This window comes from Pteropus medius, unplaced genomic scaffold, assembly GCF_902729225.1.
Source record: "Pteropus medius unplaced genomic scaffold, Ma_sr-lr_union100, whole genome shotgun sequence".
NCBI classification, from domain to species: domain Eukaryota; kingdom Metazoa; phylum Chordata; class Mammalia; order Chiroptera; family Pteropodidae; genus Pteropus; species Pteropus medius.
In genome coordinates, this window is record NW_024344374.1 from 5,282,286 (window position 1) to 5,304,120 (window position 21,835).

The 21,835-nt window shown below is 36.6% G+C and overlaps 1 protein-coding gene, 1 long non-coding RNA gene and 1 pseudogene across 2 annotated transcripts in view; 2 read left to right on the top strand and 1 right to left on the bottom strand.

The window, feature by feature from the left end:
• Positions 1-21,835, bottom strand: part of LOC120608745 (uncharacterized) — a 59,859-nt gene that overhangs the window by 9,112 nt on the left and 28,912 nt on the right. Inside the window, exon 3 of the long non-coding RNA XR_005654513.1 lies at positions 13,898-13,949. This is a non-coding gene — a long non-coding RNA (uncharacterized LOC120608745). The remainder of the gene's footprint in view (positions 1-13,897; positions 13,950-21,835) is intronic.
• LOC120608801 (uncharacterized) lies at positions 9,666-9,783 on the top strand (annotated as a pseudogene).
• The window catches only part of MUSK (muscle associated receptor tyrosine kinase), an 83,772-nt gene continuing 72,162 nt past the window's right edge, over positions 10,226-21,835 (top strand). Inside the window, exons 1-3 of the mRNA XM_039870682.1 lie at positions 10,226-10,304; positions 20,751-20,877; positions 21,333-21,484. Coding sequence (XP_039726616.1) covers positions 10,226-10,304; positions 20,751-20,877; positions 21,333-21,484 — 358 coding nt within the window. The remainder of the gene's footprint in view (positions 10,305-20,750; positions 20,878-21,332; positions 21,485-21,835) is intronic.

Consider the following 21,835-nt stretch of genomic DNA (forward strand, 5'->3'; position numbering starts at 1 on the left):
AAAAAAAAAAAAAAAAAAAAAACCAGGAATGAGCAGTATCAAAAAGTCAAGTAGAAAAGAACTTCATGTAAAAAAATTGGCCAATATTGTCATATGTTGAGGAAAATTCAAGTAAGATACATACTGAGATATCTATCAGCTGAGTGATTTTTTTTTTCATTTTGATATTTGACTTATGGCAGTATGTTTTCCTAGGCAAATTTTAAAACTTTTCATAGTCAAATGTATTCATCCTTATTTGTTTTCCAGGTTTTGCTTCATACGAAAGGGTTTTGCCACAAGAATTTTTTTTCATTTTTCCTTCTAGTACTTTTAACCGATCTAGATTTTTACTTTGGTGTAATATATAAGCTACAGATGTAACTGATATTTTTAGTTAGCCTAATAAGTCACCTTTTCCCACTAATTTAAAATGTCATCTTTATTCAATTTCCATTGATCTATTTATAGACTATTAGCACACTATATTATTATAGATTTACAGTATGTTTTAACATTTGATAGGCAAATTACTCCTTGTTTATATTTTCAACAATTTTCACTGATTATTTTTCCTTATTTAGTTTCTTATTAAGTTATTACTTAATAATTATTAAACAAATTCTTATTTCAAGTCAATTATTCCAGTTCCAAAAATACTTTTGGAATTTTATTGGGTTTACCTTAAGTGTATAGACTATACTATCTCAGGGAGCAATAGTTCTGCTAAAACTGTTGCCTGCCAGTTTTCTTCCTCACAAACTGCACTAAGCTCCTGATTGGAGATGTTAAGGTATGAATAAAACCCTACTACAAGTAGTTTCTTTTAGTGTCCAGATCTCTAGCTCTAAGAAAGATTATATGAACTAAGCCTACATGCATAAGATTGATGTAAAATTGAAGTCTTAGTGGATGGAGAAACATACCCTCTTTTTCTGTTAAGGAGAAAACAAACCCCAAAAACTCTTCACTTCTCTACTTGTCCAACATCTTAGGTACTAATATACCAAGATAAGCAGGTACCCAAAAAGTTCATAATTAATATTAATGACAGTAAGATAAGTGGATAAAATCCAGTAATCAATTCTCCCATTCATAATCCAGTAAGTGGCAAAAGCAATGGGTGAACACAAACATGAGTAATTCAGTGCAGGAACTCTCAAGTTTTTAGGGTCTGTAGTTTCTGATGCTATCATCTCCTACTCTTCCAAGGACATTGGTACCTTCCACATCTCCATCAACAACTGGACTACTTTAAGTTTAAAGGCAGTAAGTCCTGAGATTTTTCTTTTACTAAGAACCAGGAAGTAGAAGGGAAGCAGTGACTTGGATGAAAATCCTGTACAAATTGTCTAGTTTCTTAGAAAGTCAGGAATACCTAAATTGTGTCTGAGAAAAGTTACCTTTGGTTCCAGAGAAAAGGAGGCATTTATTTACTCACCTTCCCAAGTTTATTAGGCTAAGTCTCACCAGAACCCTGACTGATCTCATCAGTAGAAATGTGGACATATTGGGTCACCATCTGAGCCAGGCTGCTTGCCAAGATCATTCACACCAATCTGTTAAAAAGCCTGGATGACTCATCCACATATGGCAGATCGTGTCCAGTGTGATCTTGGGATAGCATTTGTCATCCCCATTCTTCTTCTAGAGTCATTGGTTAACATCGTTTGCTATTTCCCTGATTTCTCAGTTATATTCAAGATGATTACTGCTTACCTTGACTAGTTAAACTCTAAGCGTGGTTGGCCATTAAAATACCCACCTATAATATAAAGTGTATACTTGCAAAGTAGATACAGTGGTTTGGGGGAAAATTTTCATACTTGGAAGTCAAACAGACCTGCATTAGAATTTTGCCTCCATCATTTACTAGTTATAAGAGTTTGGGCACATTTCTTAACCTTTCAGAGCTTTAATGTTCTTATCTGCAAAAACAGACCTTTATTGTTGCAGTCAACAGAGAATGATCCTGGTTAATTTAGGAGAAAAAAGAATTTATTGGAAGAATATTAGGTAGCTTATGGAATCCCAGGGAATGCTGGAGATCTAGGCAAGAACCAAAGACAGCAAGATTGCAAGCACAATGGTCAAGATCTCAGCAGAGGAACAGCCTGGTCAGGGTGACACAGCTCTGCTGCTGGACCCAGGGCCCAGCCACTGGCACTGTCATCACTGGATATTGGATACTGCTGAGGCACTGCCCCGACAGCATACTGCTCTTGGCACCACTGCCACTGAACATTCGATGCCACTGCTACTGGAATGAATCCTGACTAACTCCTTCTTTGTGTCACTTGCTCCAGATTCGGAGTTCCAACAAAGGCGTCTGATTGTCTGAGCTTAGGTCATTTATCCATATCCAGCTACCACGGTTCGCAAGAGTAAGTCTTCGCTTTTCTTGGCTTTCATAGGGGGAGCAGGGACCTGACTCCTACCAAAACTCACACAAACATAGGAAGAGGTTCAAATACTGAGTTTTTAAATAAACCCAAAACTTCATTATAAAGGATAATGCTTTCCTTGCAAAGATGCTTTTATGATTAGTATTTGGTCATAAGGCAGCTGTAGCTGCCAGGATTTAAATATATATATATCTCCTAAAATATATATATTTATATACATATTTATATAAATATCTTCTAAAAATATATATACATATTTTATATATAATATATATTTTTAAACATATATTTAAAACTTTAATCAAAACATAAATTGAATAATATTATTGTATATGACTTTTTACATAAATTATATTTTAAGACTATTTTTTAGAGTAGTTTTAGGTTTACAGTTGAGAAGAAAGTACAGAGATTTCCCATATGCCATCTATCCCCACACATACAAACCTCCCCCATTATCAACATCATTTACCAGAATGGTACTTTTTTTTTTTTTAGCAAGAATGAACCTACATTGACATGTCATAGTCACCCTGAGTCCATAGTTTACCTTAGGGTTGGTTCACTTTTGGTGCTGTACATTCTACAAGATTTGGACAAATGTATAATGATAGATATCTATGATTACTATATCACAGAGATTATTTTCACTGCTCTGAGAATTCTCTTTGCTCTGCCTATTCATCTCTTCTCTCCCACTACTCCATCCCCTGGCAAACATTGATCTTTTTGTTTCCACAGTTTTTTTCCTTTTCCAGAATGTCATATAGTTGGAATAGTACAGTACGTAGCCTTTTCAGATTGGCTTCTTTTTCTTAGAACCTTACATAAGGTTCCTCCATTTATTTTCATGGCTTGCTAGCTCATTTCTTTTTAGCACTGAATAATATTCCATTGTATGAATGTGCCACAGTTTATTTATCCATTCACCTACTAAAGAGCAGCTTGGTTGCTTCCAAGTTTTGGCAATTATGAATAAGGCTGCTATAAACACCTGTGTTCAGGATTTTGTGTACATAAGTTTTCAACTCTTTTGAGTAAATACCAAAAGGTATATGAATGCTGGAGCATATGGTAAGAGTATGTTTAGTTTTGTAAGAAACCACAAACTGTCTTCTAGAATGGCTGTACCTTTCTGCATTCCCACCAGCAATGTGTGAGAGTTTCTGTTGCTCCACATTCTGGTCAGTGTTTGGTATTCCAGATTTAGGTCATTCTAATGGATGGATGAATAATGGAGAATTTTAAAAATTACTTGAAAATCCCTCTGGCAGCATTAAGAGTATGAACAACCTGTGGCAGCAGATTGAGGCAAGGTATATGAAACCTGCCAGAATAACAACCATTTCATAGCTTTCTCTAGTGGGTGGCTGATAAAATTGGCACCCCTGGTAGGCAATGTAGAGGGCTTCTTCCCTCAATACTATTTCAGCCAGATGTGAGAACTTCAGGGTCTTTGAACTATAGCCATATTAGAGTTTTCCATAGGTTTTTCATACTGATATCTTGATGCTGCCAGTGAGGCTGAATGAACCAGGAAGAAGTGCTGAATTCAGGGATATGAACAATAGGTTAGAGGTCTCAGAAGAGTATCATTTCAAGGCCTAGAAAAGCCAAAGTAGTAGATCCATAGTCTGGAAAATCCCCTGTAACACACTGGAATATTGAAGATGTATTTCAAAGAGGCAAGTGCTGGTATGATACAGAAGCAGCATAGTTGTCTTTTGGAACAAGTAGAGAGGTGGATGAAAGTTAGACATGCTGATTGAATGATTCAAAAAGTACTTGTTGCAACAAATGGGAGTACTGGTGTGCCTCTTTTTCTTTAAATGACCTTCCATTTGTCCTCTACATCTACTTCTCCCTGCTCTGTGACTATGGAAATGGACTTCTATGAACTCTATCAATGGGTTTCCTTGCCTTCTAGTTTCCAGGGTTTGATCAATGATGAGCATCTGCCAGAAATCAAAGGCATCTTCACGAGCTGGCCGAGTCCCTTACCCTGTTAGGGAGCTCACTCGCAACACAGCCCACTCCGCCTCTAGGTTCCAGTAACTGTTTTTCTGTGCCTTCAGCCCTCAGGCCTAGAGATGGCAAAAACCCACAGACTTGTGGCTCACAGTTTCTGCACTAACTGTTGTGGTTTTCTGACACCTTATGCCTTTATATATCTCCCTTTGTTCTATTTGAATAGGCCATTTATTTGGTTTGGGGACCTGAACAGCAGCTCAAGAGACATAGGATATACATTGACCAATTCAATAGACAACATTTCCTTTTGGAAGTTCCTGCTGGCGTGTAATTAAATACTCTACTTCCTACATTCACTCCATTTTTCTTCCCCACCCCCTCACCCTCTTGTCAGCTTTCCTGCTCCTGGGCTGTCCCAGTCTCAGAGGTGACACCACACTCCAGCAGCCGTACTCCACTCAACTTTTCAGGTCAGAAATCTGGTATTCGATGTGACTTAAAGACCAAATCCTTTCCATATTTGCCTCAAGTCGGTCCTTTCCTCTCCAGCCACACAATCACAATGGCATCATTCCTCGTGTGCAGTAACAACAGCCTCAGGGCTGGTCTCTACTCCGAGAAATGAGCTTTAGCTACACAAAAAGTATTTGGCTATGCTCCCAAGGTGAACTCCTAAACTGGCCTAAACCGACCCGCATCGCTGAATCCTTCCCTTTCAGCCCTTGCTCCTACTGTCCATTTTCCTACCTTCTTTTTCCTACCTGCCAGGAACAACACCTGTTTATCGACTATCTCTGTTCTCAATACATCCGCTTTGCTTCCTGGCATCACATTTCAATCTCTCTTCTGGAATGCTGCTTCCAGGAACTAATGAATCACTAACAAATACTCTTTCCTTCCTCAAACCCCACCCCACCCCCGCCCCCAAGTAAACCCAACCATTCGCTAACATCTGTCATTTGGGAAGTTGAGCCGCGTTAGAGAAAAAAAAAATTCACACCAGAGTGTCCAGGTATCAATATAACTTCAGAGTGAACAACCTCAACTTATTCTCTTATTCTCTTATTCTCTTATTCTCTTGCTCTCTTATTCTCCAGAATAACTTTTAAATCCCCTTTGACCTCACTTTCTACTTTATAGAGATGATAGAAGTCATCAGATGAGGGCTCAATAAACTCTTCGCCGCCCCGCCTACGTATTTTCCTGCTCATTCCTTCCTCATCATTCTCTATTACAAGATCCTGTGTTCGGGATTCCAGCCCCTGCCACCTGCTTCGAGACCTTGAACTATCTCTTCTCTTTCCTGTGTCGTTAACCTCTTTCATTCCACAGGATGCTTCAAGGCGCACCTTCAAAAAAAATTAAAAATATGTAAATTCTGTCTCCATCGAACCTCTACCTTCAGCTGCTGCTCAGTTTTCTCCTCCCCCTCATCCTCTCTCTTCTTGATAAATTCATATTCATGTACCATCTCCATTTTCTCACTTCCTATTCGCCACATATACCGCTCTGTTTTCTCACCTCATTCCCTGCTGTTCCCTGAGACTGCCCTTTAACGGGGTCATAAATTACTTCTAAGTAGCTAAATTCAACGGAAACCTTTCCATTCTTTCTTACTTGACTTCTCAGAAGCATTGGGCATACTCCTAAAAGCATACCCTCCTGCTGGAAATGCTCTCTTTTCTTCCCTTCATTTTTGTGATTTTTTTTTTTTCTATCTCACTACCTGCTTCCTGGCAATCTCTTTTACTAGCTCTTAATCTATGACTGACTTTTAAAGCTTGGAACGTTTCATGGCTCAGTTCTAGGGCTTTCTCTCCTTCTACACTCTCCCCTTTGCGTATCTGATTGACTTTCATAGCTTTCATTGTAATCTACACTCCATGGCTTTTCACTGCTATTAGAATGAAGTTCTTACTGAGACATACAAGGTCCTGGATGACCTCCTCTACCCGCCTCTGTAGTGTTTACGCTCCCTTTCTGTACTCCGAACACACTGACCTGCCTTCATTTCCATCACCTCACCATGCTCCTTCATATCTCGGTTATTTCTACATTTTTCTCCCACTACCTGCTGCAGTCCACTCCCAGACCTCCTTAGTTTAGCTGTCTGACTTTTATTTATCCTGCAGGATATAGCCTCTGTGACACTTTCTCACTGAAGTCATTCTTCAGCCCTGAGACTAAGCTAGGTTCCATTTTATATAATTTTACAGTACAGGATATCTCTCTAGGTTATAATTTAGTTAGTTATGTCATTGTATAATATTCACCCCATAAAAAGACATTAAGCTCCATTGTTTATTGCTGGATAGTAAGTATTCAGTAAAATTTATACATTCATTGGACAAACATTTTCTTTTAAGAGCCCCTCCCAATTTTATGATTGTAGGCCTCTAAAATATTGACATATCTCTCATCACTGTCCTAATATTTAATGGGAAATTCTATTCCTTTTTAAAAATACAACTCAGAATATCTTTTTTACTTTCCTAGGAGTTTTTCAGAAAGGGTCATCCATGTGGCATTTCTGACCTACTGTCTGCTGACTAGTGAGGAAGATAATTAGGTCACTGACCTTTGAGAGAATTAGAAGGGGCTCTTAGCCAAGCTTCACCGGATGTATGAAAGTGTGGTGCAAACCGGGAGAGCTTGCTTGGCGATGTGCTGACTCCAGCAGGAATGGGCTGGTCTCATTAGCTGCTGTGCAGCTACATTCTAATGTCTAGTTAAAGATATGACTCAGAATGGTGCTACTTGCTTTGAGCCTACTTCCCAGGAGCCTCGCCAGCTTCTGAGATGAAGAAGCAGAGATGCAAGAGGTGGCAAGGCAAGCTTAATTGGTGGTTGACTGCATTTTATTAAAGGGAAGACTTGCCATCAACCCCATAAACTCTCCACATGCCCAGAAAGAAGCCAAATAACTGGCTGGCATCCAGTCTCCACTCTCTGAGGCTGAATGAGCCTGCTGTTGTAAGGAATAGATTTACTTATATTGTAGGATAAAAGGCCATTTTGTATCCAAGTTCCAAGAAACTGCAGCTAGGAGCATAATTGGCTGACAGCCTCCAGCTGCCACACTTTGGGATCATGCCTAAGCCACAGTCTCCATGGGTTTCTTTTAGCCAATGATGAATTCATTTTGAACCAGCACTCTCCCTCAAATTCTGGCTTCATTTTTCCCTCAACAGAGTTTTATCTCCTCTTAGCTTTGTGCAGTACTATTGTCACCTTCAGATGGGTTGTGCTGGTTATTTGAAGTACGGGATAATTTCCTGGAGTCACTGGGTCTATAGGGTACAGTTCCTGTTGGATTCAAAATGAGCACCATCCATGCTTGTTTGATGTTTTAGGGAAAAGGGAAAAGAGGATAGAGAGTGCTCACTCACAAATCCTCCTTCTGGACATTTGAATGGGAAGGTTTCTTGAGTGTCAAACCTTGTACTTCCCTTCATTGATGTCTGGTCCTGATCCTGAGCTGAACTTTCGCTCACAAATGTATAGTCCCCCAAATTTCCAGAGCCCTGTGCTTTACTAGTGCTACTTATGAGAATGGCAGGTAGCCACACTGTTCATCCTGGCAATTCTTGAATTTCACATAAAAAATGTGCTCGTCCTGCCAATGTCTAAATTTTCCATGAAATATATGGCATTCTCAGAATATTCTTGGAGCAGAAGCCTAATCAAATCTACATCTCTTCTCTTAAAATTACATTAGGGTTATTTTGATTGCGGTTTAAGAAAACAAACTTATAGTAGCCAAGCCAAAAAGGAGAGGGCATATTAATTTAAATAACAAGGAAGTCCAATGGTGGATAGATCTGTCTTTGCCATTCACAATGGTTCTTGTGAATGGAGCATGAAAGCCTCCAACAGCTCTAGATTACCTGGGCCTCAAAGGTGGTGATCTAAGAGGGAAGACATTTTGCATTAGGTCCAGTGAAATACCAGGGAGACCTTGGACTAGTGAACTTGAGCCATAAGCCTATTTCTGAATCAACCACTATGGCTAGGTAGTCAAGGTGTTCTACATAGAAAATATTTGCAAAATATACAACAGACAAATTATATGAACTATTTACACCAAGAGTATTAAAAATATTCTATAAAATAATAATAAAAAGAAAAATAACCTGAGGAAAATAGACAAAAGCTACAGAAGAAGAAAATGGATAACAACAAAAATATGAAATATTCTCATGATTGATAGTGTTCAGTGAAATAAATATAAATTAAAACAATGAAATACCAATTTTATCCTATTTAAATGTAAGAATTCAAGGGTAAGTGTTGATAAAGGTGTGGGGAAATGGGTTCTCTCATAAGTTGCAGGGGGAGTGGTTAAATATACCATCCTATATCTACGATTTAGAAGATTATGTAGCCAATAGAAATGACGAGATAGTGCTGTACATATTAACGTAGAAAAGTCTCACGAAATATTGTTCAGTGAGGAAAGGCAATTCACCTAGCAGACCCATTTGGAGGCGATGGAGGTGTGCCTTCAGGAGAATCTGCTGCAAGGAATGTAATTGGCTGACAGCTCACGCTGCCAACTCAGTGGACTCGTGAAGCCAAGGAATGAGTGTGCCACTGATACGAGAGGGAAAGGATCTTCAAACAATGCAGTAAGTGCAATGATAGAGAGGAGGCAAACCTAACACAACTTTGAAAAGACATGGAATTCGGGGTCTGGGATGGCTCCCAGGAGGAGACGATGATCAGCCGAGATGGATATTAACTGGGTGGAGAGGAGGGGAAAAGCATTCTAAGAGGCTGGAACAGTATGAGCAATTTGCGGAGGCAAGAAAGCTATATATACGGGTTACTAATATTAAAATAAGAAGTCTAGATGGATTACTAATATTAAAGTAAGACGTCTAGATGAATTATAAGACATGAGGCTAACAGGTAGACAGAGTTAAGCTAAGGCCTCCTATATCACACAAGGGAAGTTTAAATATGTTTTTATGTGATAAGGAGCCACAGACATCTATTGAGCAGGAGAGACTGTCTGAAAACAGGTTGGAGGATGGTAAGACACAAGGCAGAGAGAACAGAAAGTAGGCTATCGCTGTCATTCAGAGAAGATGAATGTCTAAAAAGGAGGTTGGGATAGTGTTATACTAGTTGGAATCAAAGGAGAGGAAGGACTCAAGGAATATTGAGTTGATACAATCTGTAGGTATTGATAATGGGTTGGAAGTAGGAGGTGGCGTCAGAGAAGGAGAGGAGTCACAATTAGATACACCCAGGACTCTGCTGTGAATGTGGGAGAGGTGGTGAGCTGAATTAGAAGATCGGGAAGCCGTCTTCGGTCATGCCACCCTGAACAAGCCCGGTCCCATCTGATCTCAGAAGCTAAGCAGGGTCGGGCCTGGTTAGTACTTGGCTGGAGACCACCTAGGAAGACCAGGTGCTGTAGGCGTGAAAAATAAGGGATTGTAAGCTGACAAGGTCCTTGTAGTCTGTGAGGTCACCCAAGGGCTTGCCTCTCGCCTAAAAAAAAAAAAAAAAAAAGATCGGGAAGCCTATACCTCAGGGAATACAGCGATGGTTGCAAAAGGCATCTGGTATTGTCCTTCTGCCACTGTCTTAAAAAGGATTCTAAAGGGATTTTCTTTCCCTTGTTCCTCCAGCCCTACACTTGCATTACTGGCCTAAGTAGATACTCACCAGCTGGCTGTGTCCATCATTACAGCCAAGTCTGAGAATTCCTGATTATACTTAGAGCCAGTGGAGCTACCAACACACACAGTCATTAGCAGATGACCCTTTTGTAACAAACCATGCTTTAAAATGTAAACTGTGGGGGCATTTTCCTTGAGTTGTCCAGAAGGAACTTTCTCCTGCCTGAGCCTGGATTAATCATGAGAGAGCTCATCAACATTCCACTGATTCACATTCTTACCTTGGTTGCCTTCAGCGGGACTGAGAAACTTCCAAAAGGTTAGTTTGAGCAATCTTATCTTCTTGTTGCCTTGTCACAGTTCTAAAGTGTGTGTGTGCTCTGATCATGAATCATTCATATTATGGCAAGCTTGGGGTTTACGTGGTGAAGAAAGGGTGCAATGTACGGAGAGAGAGAAAACTATGTAAATAAGCAATTGATTGACGATATGCCTTCTATAGGCATCCCTCGCCACCTTAAGATGTGCAATAAAAAGTTTAGCTATACAGTGCATGAAGAACCCTCACCTGTAGAGGACACATTAGCAGATAGAAATCTTAGACTGCAAGTTATCAAGGTCAGTTTTGTTTATGTGTGTGTCGAACTTCAGGGTGATCTAAATGGATGATGAAAATCTTTTTACTCAGCTTCACCAGGAATATAATCATTGCCTATTCCCAGACAACCAGAGTGTTTGCTTCTGAACAAAAACTCTTTCTATTTTCAGTTTTATTTTTATGAAACTCTTTATAAATATTTTAGTTGCTAAAAAAATCAGAATCATAGAAAGACGCACACAATTTTCCTCTTTAATAAAAGCCTGAAGATAATGGGTTCTCAATAACTTTGAGGCCGAGTCATGATTTGGCTTGGCAAGAGACTGTGAAAGTTTTTTTCAGAGCTTTGGAATGTACCGGAAATAACACCACCTCAGGGGAGAGGAAAGCAACTTAAGGAACTGACAAACACCTGTCGCAGCAGCAAGAATGTCCACAGTGATATGGTTTCTGGCCAGTGGATTATGAAACTGAGACTAGTGTATTTCAAATCAGGGAGAAAGACTGGGAAACGTGATTTGTGAAATGACTGAGAGTTTCGTTGAACTCTTTTTTAAAAAAAAGATACGAGAAAGCAGATTAAACGTTATCAAAGTAAAGAGTTTTCAAAATGTGTTGTAGTAAAATGAGTTTTGTTTCATGACACACTCAAAAAATTACTTTCCCTTTATCTTACTTTATCAAAGAATTGAACACACTTGTATTATAGAGATACGTATCTGTATGTAGGTGGGGAAAATGGCTTTAGATTTTCTGGTTCACTAAAATTTCTGGAGCCGCAAGGTTAAGATTCACATACAGATTTCTTCACAAATGCCCTGATTTCACAGACATGTTGTTTTGTTGCTTTCTTTTTCCATTTTACATGAACCGAATGGTATCTTTGAATGTATTTAAACGTTTAATTGCCAACTAATACTTTAAGGTATCTCCAGATAAAAGAGAATCTAGATCTTTTCAAATAGCTAATAATAGCCAGAAAGACTTAACATTGGCTTCAGATTATTTTAGTACTTCCTGATCATACAACGGATGTCCGGGAAGGCAGTACCTGGATGTTTGGACTCACGGATTGTTATAAGTCTTATTTGTGCTACTCTAAACCACAAAGTTACAATGAAATGGCATGATTAAATGCTAAAAATTACTAAAACTCAGTCTTCTAAAGAGCAGGACAATTGATTTTAATGGTTCAAATTAGAATTTGGTGCATGAGAAAAAGCCCTCTCTATATAAACAACTCCTAATTTACGTTCTAGAAAGAAACGATTTTCAGTTTTCAGACTTTACAGGTAAAGCCATTAATTCAAATGCACACTATCTCTATTCTGAAAACTTCAGAATATAGTGGCAGGAAAGTAACAAAGTCAAACATCTTAGTTTTTAAGTAACATAATCAGATTGTTTCTATAACTTTATTAATTTGTTTATAATGCTTTTACTACTATAGTTAAATTGTAAAGTTAAAAAATTAAAACCATATTTTATCTAGTCTATTGCATTTACTGTAAAATCTAAATCAGTATGTGTTTAACATCAACCTTAGCTAAAAACACCAGGCCTGGCAAAGAAAACATCCATTAACTATATGCCCCAGTTCTGAGAATAAACGTCATCATGAAGACAGTTATTAAAAATTTAAATGTTGAAGTGTATGGAATATATTGGTACAAAAAACCCCCAGAATAATATGCTATTATCTTAATACTATTTAAAATAATAAAAATGCTCTATGCAAACTATCTTATAGTTGTTTTCTCTATTTTTGGCAGAAGGCAATTTTAAAAAGAGTTTTTTAGGTGGTATACATTTTCCATAAGCCCTTTTATCATGAATGAATCAGGAAATCTGCACAATAATATATTACAAAATAGATTAATAGATTTAAAATAGTGCAAGAGTATTCAGTGGATTCTTTTCTAACTGTTGGCATGCTATTTTTTTTCTATAAAATTAATCGACTTTGTAGAATTAATAGTTTATTGTTTTAGTTTTAGTTTAACTGAGATGCACATGTTCGGTGACAAGGGGAAAAGTCAGTACCTTTCTGATTCATTCTGACTAGTGATACTTTCAGCGATGAGCTTGATATCATAACCCACAAGTAGGAGAATTTTACAAACCATCATGTATGAAAGTAGCCAACATTTCACTGAATACTCACCTTAACTACATAGTACTCCGATGATATTTAATGCTTTATCGGAAGTATTAGTGTGTGGCAGAATTTAAATGCTGTAGTATAGGAGTTCATGTAAGCAACACTGAATTTGTTTAATACGCACAAATAACTCCTGTCCAAACTCCACCCAATTTACTACCATATCTAAAAGTTTTTAAGTGTGAGTGATTTATGTTTAGATATAATTCGAGCAGCCTCCTCTTTAAATCATATGTATACAGGGATAAGATTCACAGACTCGACATATGACTAATTCAAACCAGGCACAGCTGTCATTGAAATCCAGGACACCAAGTCCTGGATGAATATTTTTTATTGATGCTCATTGAAAGAGTAACTAATTGTATGTTTGGGGGAAACACAGTTGCTTTAAATAATTTTGACTTCAGAGAACAGAAATGTCAAGATTTCTACCATTTTTCCAAAGACGAAGTAGGCAACTTTGCAGTAAAATAGGACTTGCGGTCATTGGGGGAAAGTGACAAGTGAAGGGTGAGTAAAGGACCCGAAGGAAGTGGTCCCATTCAGAAAGATAACAGGAGTGGACCAGAGAATATGGAAGGACTACGTAGGCCACGCTGAGGACCCATCTGGGTCTAGGAACTGCACCTCCATAGTGGCCCCGATCTTCAGTGTTGTTTCATGTTATCCAACAATACTGTACGAACACAGGAGCCCCAAGGACAGCTAGTTGGATTAGTTCAAGACTAGTGTTTCTCAGGGTTAGTTCAGCTAAAGGACTAGAGAGTAAGCAAGTTGAGATTCTGTGGCAACATATCATACTGTGTAGGTTGAATAAGTAAGGAAGTGAAATGAAGACATTTAAGGCCTGGAAGAGAATTGTTAAGATCAAATTTATTTTCCTAGTCTCCACTGTTTTTGTGTCATTGGGGAAAGCATGTAGCTTCTGTGAGCCTCAGTTTCCTCATAAAATGGAGAAGTGCTTACTGGTGCTCAACATATAATGTTATGTTCTATGCTAAGGATTATCGGTGATTGGTGAAATGATCGCTTCTGGGTACATGCACATTTTAGATGGACCCCTATGAGATCATGTCTTAACCCAAACAAATGCCCTCAAGAGAGGCCATTGCAGAAATTCTAAAAAGCTGAGCCAGAACAGAATTCTTACCTGTCTGTGTCCAGTGTCACTGAAGGCAAGGACCAAGAGTGTGTTCTGTGTTCTGTGACAAATAATTAATGGTACAGCAGTAGTAAGTGATTATTGAGATTCTCAATGAAACTGACAAGTTCCAAATCTATCATGATAAAAAACAACTTATATGTCATTACATCGCCAGTAAAATAAACGTGTCAGTTTCTAAGATATGCCAAATGATGAGCAACACTGAATAACCTCTTTCTTTGGGGGATTTGGAAAATTTTCAATAACAAAGTGTTTTCTCATACCAAAAAACAATACTGTATTCATGATGCTAGGAAAACATGAATATGTTCCAAGTTTGAGCCCTAATTTTACTAAAACAGAAAGGAGCAAATACACCTGACTTCTTTGTTTACTCAATCATTTGGTCATGTTAACCAGCAACTATTCAGTTACAAGCTGGTATGGGAATGACCAGGCACCGGAGACGATGAAAGGGTAACACCATGCCTTCTCATCAAGCGGCTAGTATTCAAGTGCAGTTACTCTTGAGGTCCAGAAAAGTGTTGTGTTCATTTTCATGTGTTTGTTATTCATGTGGTCCTTGGATCGAAGGAAGAAATAGTGCTCTAGCTTAAACAGTCTCTGGCTGAGATGAAAGGCGGATAGGAGAATGAAAGTAAACATGAGACGGTCTGCTGAGTCAACAAGTATCATTAAATACAACTAGGAGATTGTGTCAGTAAAAATTTGATAGCAGATTTGTTTGGATAATTTTGGAATATAGGCAAAATGGACTTAACCAACTATATTCTGCTGATAGAAATTGCTATGAATGTAAACCTTATTTTCCCCTGTCTGTGAGTAATTAGTACTATGCTGAAGACATGGTATAGATTAGAGTTAAAAGATGGGAACTTTAAACTAATTTAAACCGTGAAGTTCAGCTCTATCACTTTATATTTTTGTTATGTTTAGACAAGTTATTTAATCATGCTTAGCCTCCATTCCTCCCCCCAAATGAGAATAGTAGTATCTGCCTTTATGTTTGCTGTGATACGTAAATGAGATAGTGAATGAAAAATAGAATGCATGGCCTATAGTAGTTTCTTAATTTTAGATGCTAAAATGATTAAAAACAGTCAAATCACATAAGACTGTCATACCACTGAACATTATGGGAAGGTATCAACTTAATAAAGTCCTTAATTACGGAAACCTCATGCACTTGTCCCTTTCTAAGTTTGTAAAGACATTCTAGCATTTACTTCTTTAATCTTAACTGATCTGTCTTTGATCTATTCAACAGAATTTGTGTCACCTTGTTGGAAAGACAATATTAATAGCATATCTATTACCTCTGTCACTTCTGCATCTGTATATATTGAGTTAGAAGAAACTAATGACAAATTTTATTTTTTATAGAAATAGTACATGGTCATTAAGAATGATTTTGAAATCACAAATGTACAAAAGTTGAAAAAAGAAAAAGTCACCCATGCTTACAGGACAGTTAATATGTTGGTATATTTGCTTTCATTTTTTTCTACATATCCTAAAAAAAAAATTATAATAAAATGGTTTATACAGCTTTGCTACCTGTCATTTTTACTTAACATTGAAATGTGACTAGTATTCTCTATTATGAATACTCTTCAAAATACCATTTGCAGTGATCGTGTAAATAATATCCTGGTTAGATAAGAGCTGCTGATGTGTTTAATATCTGCTTCTTTAAGGAAAAAAAAGGCCCTGATTTGTTGCATTTGTTGATTTCTGTGGTGTAAATACTCCAACCACAGCCAATTTCAAGCTACCAACACTGAACTGGAAAGAGATGTGTAATATTTTTACCATAGAGGTACATTAAATGTAAACAACCTCAAGAACAGAGATAATAGTAAAATGTAGTAAAATAATCAGGAAGTGATAAATTTTGAGTATTATTACTTTGTTTTTAACATAATTCAATTATAAATTTATATAACTTAGTTTTTAATAATAGCTGTATTTAACGATTGTCTCGCAAAATTTCTGAAAACTTAACCTTTGGCTCTCACAAGCCAGTACAAGCGAGCCCCAGCAGTTTTGCTAGGAGACAAAAATGTGTGCCTAACTCTTCTTTCACTTTTTTACAGGAAGCATAATTTAGTGCAATCGATCTGTTTTGTGCGGTGAAAGTCATCTATATGCCTTTCCATTTTGAGATTACTTCCTTGGAATAGATTCCCAGAAGTAAATTGTAATGGTAAATTTGCATGTAATCCAGAGACGAGGAGAAAAATGGAACAGTTCCTGAACTGTTCTGTTTCTCAATTACAGAATCAAATAACATACAGGGGTCTGTACAGGCCAAGAAAATTTTAAGTGCTTTAGATATATTCTTTGATTTAATCCTCACGATGAGCCCATGTGGTGGTTTTGTTATCATCTCCATCTACAACTAAAGATGCTGAAGTACTAGTTAAGTGACTTGGTGGAACAGAGAAGTGATGGAGCAGAGATTTGTATTCAAATCCTATGCTGGAGTACCTCTCAAAGCCTATTTGCTCAATAATCTTTCTTTTTAAACAATGAAATCATTCATATTATCTATTAACCTTTAGGCCCATCACTACCTGCATCCCACAAACTTAATATGTTTTGTTTTTATCTCTTAATCTTGATGCGATTATACAATTGATTGTTTATTTTATTTATTAGTTATTTAGAGAATACATAGTTTTTTCTTAAGAGAATGACTTTCTCAAACTGATACCAAATAAAGTTTTCTTCCATTGCACTGGAAAATGAACATTTCTGTGGCATTCTGATTTATTTGATATATTTTTTATTATAAAGATAATGTGTATTAATTTTTTAACACTTTGAGATACAGCAAAAGAAAAATATAAAATTATACATAATGCTCACGCTTAGAGGAAAACGCTTTTATCATTTTGATATTCATTTATTCTTGCTTGTGTATGTGTGTGTGTTTGTGTGTGAGTGTGCATGTGTGTGTGTAATTTTCTTTAAAAATTTAGCCTATTACTTCATTGTAACATTTGGCTTTATTTATTTTGTCTATATTTTTAAATAATTAAGATTCATAATTGTTTAATCTTTCTGATGAATTATTCCTTTTATCATTAAGTAGTATTTCTTTTCATTCTGTAAATGCATATCACCTTATATTCTATATATTCTTATATTAGTCCTGCTTTATTACTTTATTACTTTAAGTAGTATTTACTCTGTATATATTTTCCCTTCTCTTCGTTTCCACATTTCTGTTTTAATTTATTTAGGTGTGTCTTTTGTGTTTTTTAATCCTGTATGATAGTGTCTCTCTTTTCATAGGTCAGTTTATACCACTGGCATTTACTGTGATTTTTGCTATATTTGGGCACATTCCTTCCATATTATTTTGTGTCTTCTGTTTAACCATGCTTTTTCTTATCACCCTTTTCTCCTTCTTCTTTCTTCCTTCTCCAGTTCTTTTGATTGATACAGTTACAGTCCCTCTTGTTTTCTCCCACTGCTTTGAAAGTTTTGGTTTTTAATCTATTCTTTATTATTATTCTATAGTCTTAATCTCTATTCTTTATTCTTAGTAATTTCTTTTGTATTATATTCCTTGTATTCCCTGTGCTTTACATCCCTGTGACTATTTTTATAACTGGCAATCTGTACTTCATCCTTTTCAACTTTCCACCCATCCCCCCAACCCATTTCCACTTGGCTTCCATTATTAGTCTGTTCTCTGTATGAGTTTGTTTCTGTTCTGTTTGTTTGTTTATTTTGTTTTTAGATTTCACATATAAGTGAAATCAAACGAACAAACAAAACATTAATAAAGTTTTAACATGCGCACTTAACGTGTATGGTTAAATGTGTTTTTCTTCCTATATTTGTAGTTTTTCAGTACTTGTCATCTTACTGTTTGTGGTAAAGAGCTTAGCAAGTTTTAATATCCACTGAACTTCTTGCCTGAACTTTCATCTTACAATTATTTATCTAGAATTTTAGTTCCATTCTTTTTTAAACACAGAAATTAGTGGTTTGTTTTTTTATCCTCCACAGTGTGTTAAAATTGCAATTATATTTTACCACCATCTATGCTTACTATTGTTTCTTATCTCTCATCCTTTTCTTTTGGGTACAAGTTATTTTTTACTGAGTTTATATACTTCAGTAACTGTTTCAGAGAAAATCTATGAGCGGTAAACACTTTCAGTATGTGTTTATGTCTTTATTGTCTAATTTTAAAATTATTATCTAAACCGGCTGTAGAACTCCAGGCTAACATTTTATCTTGGAACTTTATAGATATTAGTCCATTGCCTATTGGTACTAAATGTTGCTGAATAATCTGAGTAATCTTATGTCAGACTAACTGTCATTCCTATTAAGGCGAATGCCCTTTTTTTTCTAATAGGGTTTAAGATTTCTGCCTTTAATTTTCTATAGTTTTCATCCAACATATCTAGGGATGAATTTATTTTTCTTTCTCCGGCTTGGCACTTGGTGGAAACTTTCGATCTGAATATTCATGGGTTTTTTTTTAGTTTTTAAACATAATCATCTATGTATTCCTTTATATATTGCTTCTAGGCCATTCCCTCTGTTTTATTTTTCTGGAACTTCTATTAGAAGTGCCTGTCAATCTATGTTTTATGTTTCTTAACTATTCTTTAATACCTTTCCTTTCTTTTTCTTTTTACTACATTCTGTATATTTTACTGGTTATTTTCAGTGGAAAGTTGGAAAAGAGTATCTTATACATAAGACATCATTTTACCTAAAAATTCTTTTCTCTTATTTCAACTACTCTCTTTCAATCTTTTAAAATATTATGCATTTTATAAAGGCCTCCGAAATACAGTCTGGTTTATTTAAACAATGCATCAGTCAAGGTGCTAACCCTGGAGATAGAAAGAGGTCTAAGACAAGGACTCTGACCTAAATTTAGCTCAAGGTTTTTATAATTGAGTGTGGGACAAAGGTATAAACAGATTATGTTAGTAGTGTCTGTGTGACAAGTACTGTACAAGTGACATATACAGCATGAACTAAGTTTAAAGAAAAGGGCATTTGGCTCCATTTTATAAGTCAGAGAAATTGGGAGATGATGCTTTAATTGGATTTTAAGAAAAGAATAACATTACTAAGGGAGATATAGGCTAAGTGAAACGCCCAACCACCATTTTCCTTCACTCTCAGCCAATCAGTGTGCCTTTGAGTTCACTGAAAAAATTAGGTTCATTTGATGATGGATGTATCTTTTATGGCCAATGTGTCAGTTTGTTCTAGGTGTTTCATGAGGTTGTCATTACCTACCCTACATCTAACATATTGTTCACATTGCTCACTTGGCTTTCATACACACCTTGCAAATGAAATGACCATATAATTTATTGCCCAAACGCAGGCATTTTTGAAGCAAAAGGGGCACTATTAATAATTACACCAGGATAGCAGGCATAACTGATTATTATAGCTGCTCATTTTGTGTATCTACTCTATCTTGTCATCTAGATTGTAGGCTCTTAAAGGCAGAGATGTGCTTTACACATCTTTTGCTTCTAGTCATTATTCTCTAATCTTTTCTTCCTCTCCTGCAATCCCAGGTAATCTCTAATATATTTTCTGTCTCTATTAGATTTGCCTATTCTGAACATTTCATTGAAATGGAATTGTACAATGTGTTGTCCTTGTGACTGGCTTCTTGCAATTAGTTTATTGTTTCCAAGATTCATACATGTTGTAGCACATATCAGTACCTCATTTCTTTTTATTGCCAAGCGATATTTCATTCTATGGATAAAGCACATTTATTTACCTGTTAATTTGTTGGAAAACACTTGGGTTGCTTCCACTTTTTGCTTATTGTGAATAATGCTGCTTTAAAATGGTGTACAAATATCTATTTGAGTCCCTGCTCTCAATTCTTTTAGGTATATCCCCAGAAGTTGAATTACTGGGTTACATAGTAATTCTATGTTTACTGTTTTAAGGAATGACCATACTGTTTCTCACCGTGGCTGCATAATTTTTTATTCTCACCAGCCATGCATAAAGATAACAACATTTGTTATTTGTTATCTTTCTTTTTGATTATAGCCATGCTAGCGGACGTGAGGCGATATCTTATTGTGGTTTTGATTTGCATTTTCTTAATAGCTAATGATTTTGAGCATCTTTTCATGTTCTTATTGGCCATTGGTATACATTCACTGGAAAAATGTCTATTCAGATCCTTTGCTCATTTTTTATTTGGGTTATTTGTCTTTTGATTATGGAATCTCTATAATCTACTCATATGTAGATGTGAATTCTCTATAAATCGGACGAAGCTTCAACTTCAAAATACCTTATTTTCAAGAGTCTACTCTAAGACCCTCAGTGGACTCTAGCAATTTGTTCATATGAACATATATTTTTATATGATGTGGCAAAAATGTTTTAAAATAATTATTAAGGTTGCTGTCTCTTTCCACTCTGATTTTCCTTCAGTCACACTTCCCTTCAAGTTGATTGGTGTTGGGGTAGCCACAGATATTTTGTATTTACAATTTCATATTTTCGTTCTTAAAGAGGGCACTCAAATTATATAACTTTGGGCTTCACAAAGACTGGATCTGTCCCTACTCATATATAATAAATTCTAAGTCCTTTTCTGCTGAAAGCTTTCTCTTTTTTTTTTTTTTTTGATTCTCAAATGCTTAGTTTGAGAGTAGAAACCAAATTCTTTACATAAAATGTTCCTTCCTTTTGGCAAATTTCTGCTATAGGGAAATACAATTTTCATTCAGGTATGTAGTGGCCTCTAAGTACTTACAGAGGGTTGTAAACAACATCCTAGAATGATCTCATTCTATTTCTTCTCTCCTGTTAGCTCCCGTCATCACCACTCCTCTTGAAACAGTGGATGCCTTAGTTGAAGAAGTAGCTACTTTCATGTGTGCAGTGGAATCCTATCCCCAGCCTGAAATTTCCTGGACTAGAAATAAAATTCTCATTAAGTAAGTATTCTACCTTTTTCTGGTAAGAATGCCCACTGCTGCCTTGCGAATTATCTTGGACATAAATGCAATCACAGCGTTGAGCAGTATTAAAGTTCACCTTCTAGAACATATGAAATGAGAATTTTCTCATTTTATACATGTAAAATCTGAACTTCAGAGAGGTTAAGAGAATTGCCCAAAGCAAAAGCATTTGTTCTTGTCAGTAGGCATCACCTTTTGAAAACATTTTTGAAGGGCTCAATGGTGCTTTGATTATTGGTGCCTAGCAAAGATTAGGATATAATGTTAGCTTTATAGAACTAAATAAGGTTATTCTAGTATTCAGAATTCACTCGTTTCCTTTTACCTCGACTCTACTTTCTCCATTGACAAGTCATCCATTTGTTCAATTAATCATAGCTGAAAAATCACACGTGAGGCCCTAACCTGCCATTTTTCTCGATGATCTACAGGCTCTTTGATACCCGGTACAGCATCCGGGAGAATGGGCAGCTCCTCACCATCCTGAGTGTGGAGGACAGTGACGATGGCATTTACTGCTGCATAGCCAACAATGGCGTAGGAGGAGCTGCTGAGAGTTGTGGGGCTCTGCAAGTGAAGATGAGTGAGTGAGAAAGAGAATCATCTATTGATTTTAAAGTTGACTTGGTATACTTTGAAGCAGGCAGTAAATAGAGCCTTCCACAGACCTGGAGGTTCCACAGCTAGACAAGTTTAAGTTCAAAATAACCTTGAGGCAGTTAATTCCACACCTCATATCCTTGCCATCAACCACCATCCAAAGGCAAGCCTCTTAGTTCTCTCTCCTCTCCATTTTCTTGCCTTTACTTAGCTCTTTATTTGTTCCACCCTGACTGAGGAGCCTCCCTCTTAAACCTCCCACCTGTGCCTTTAGAACAGTTACTTTACAATCATACACCCTGCCTTTTTTTTTAAATCTCTAAGCTCTTAACAA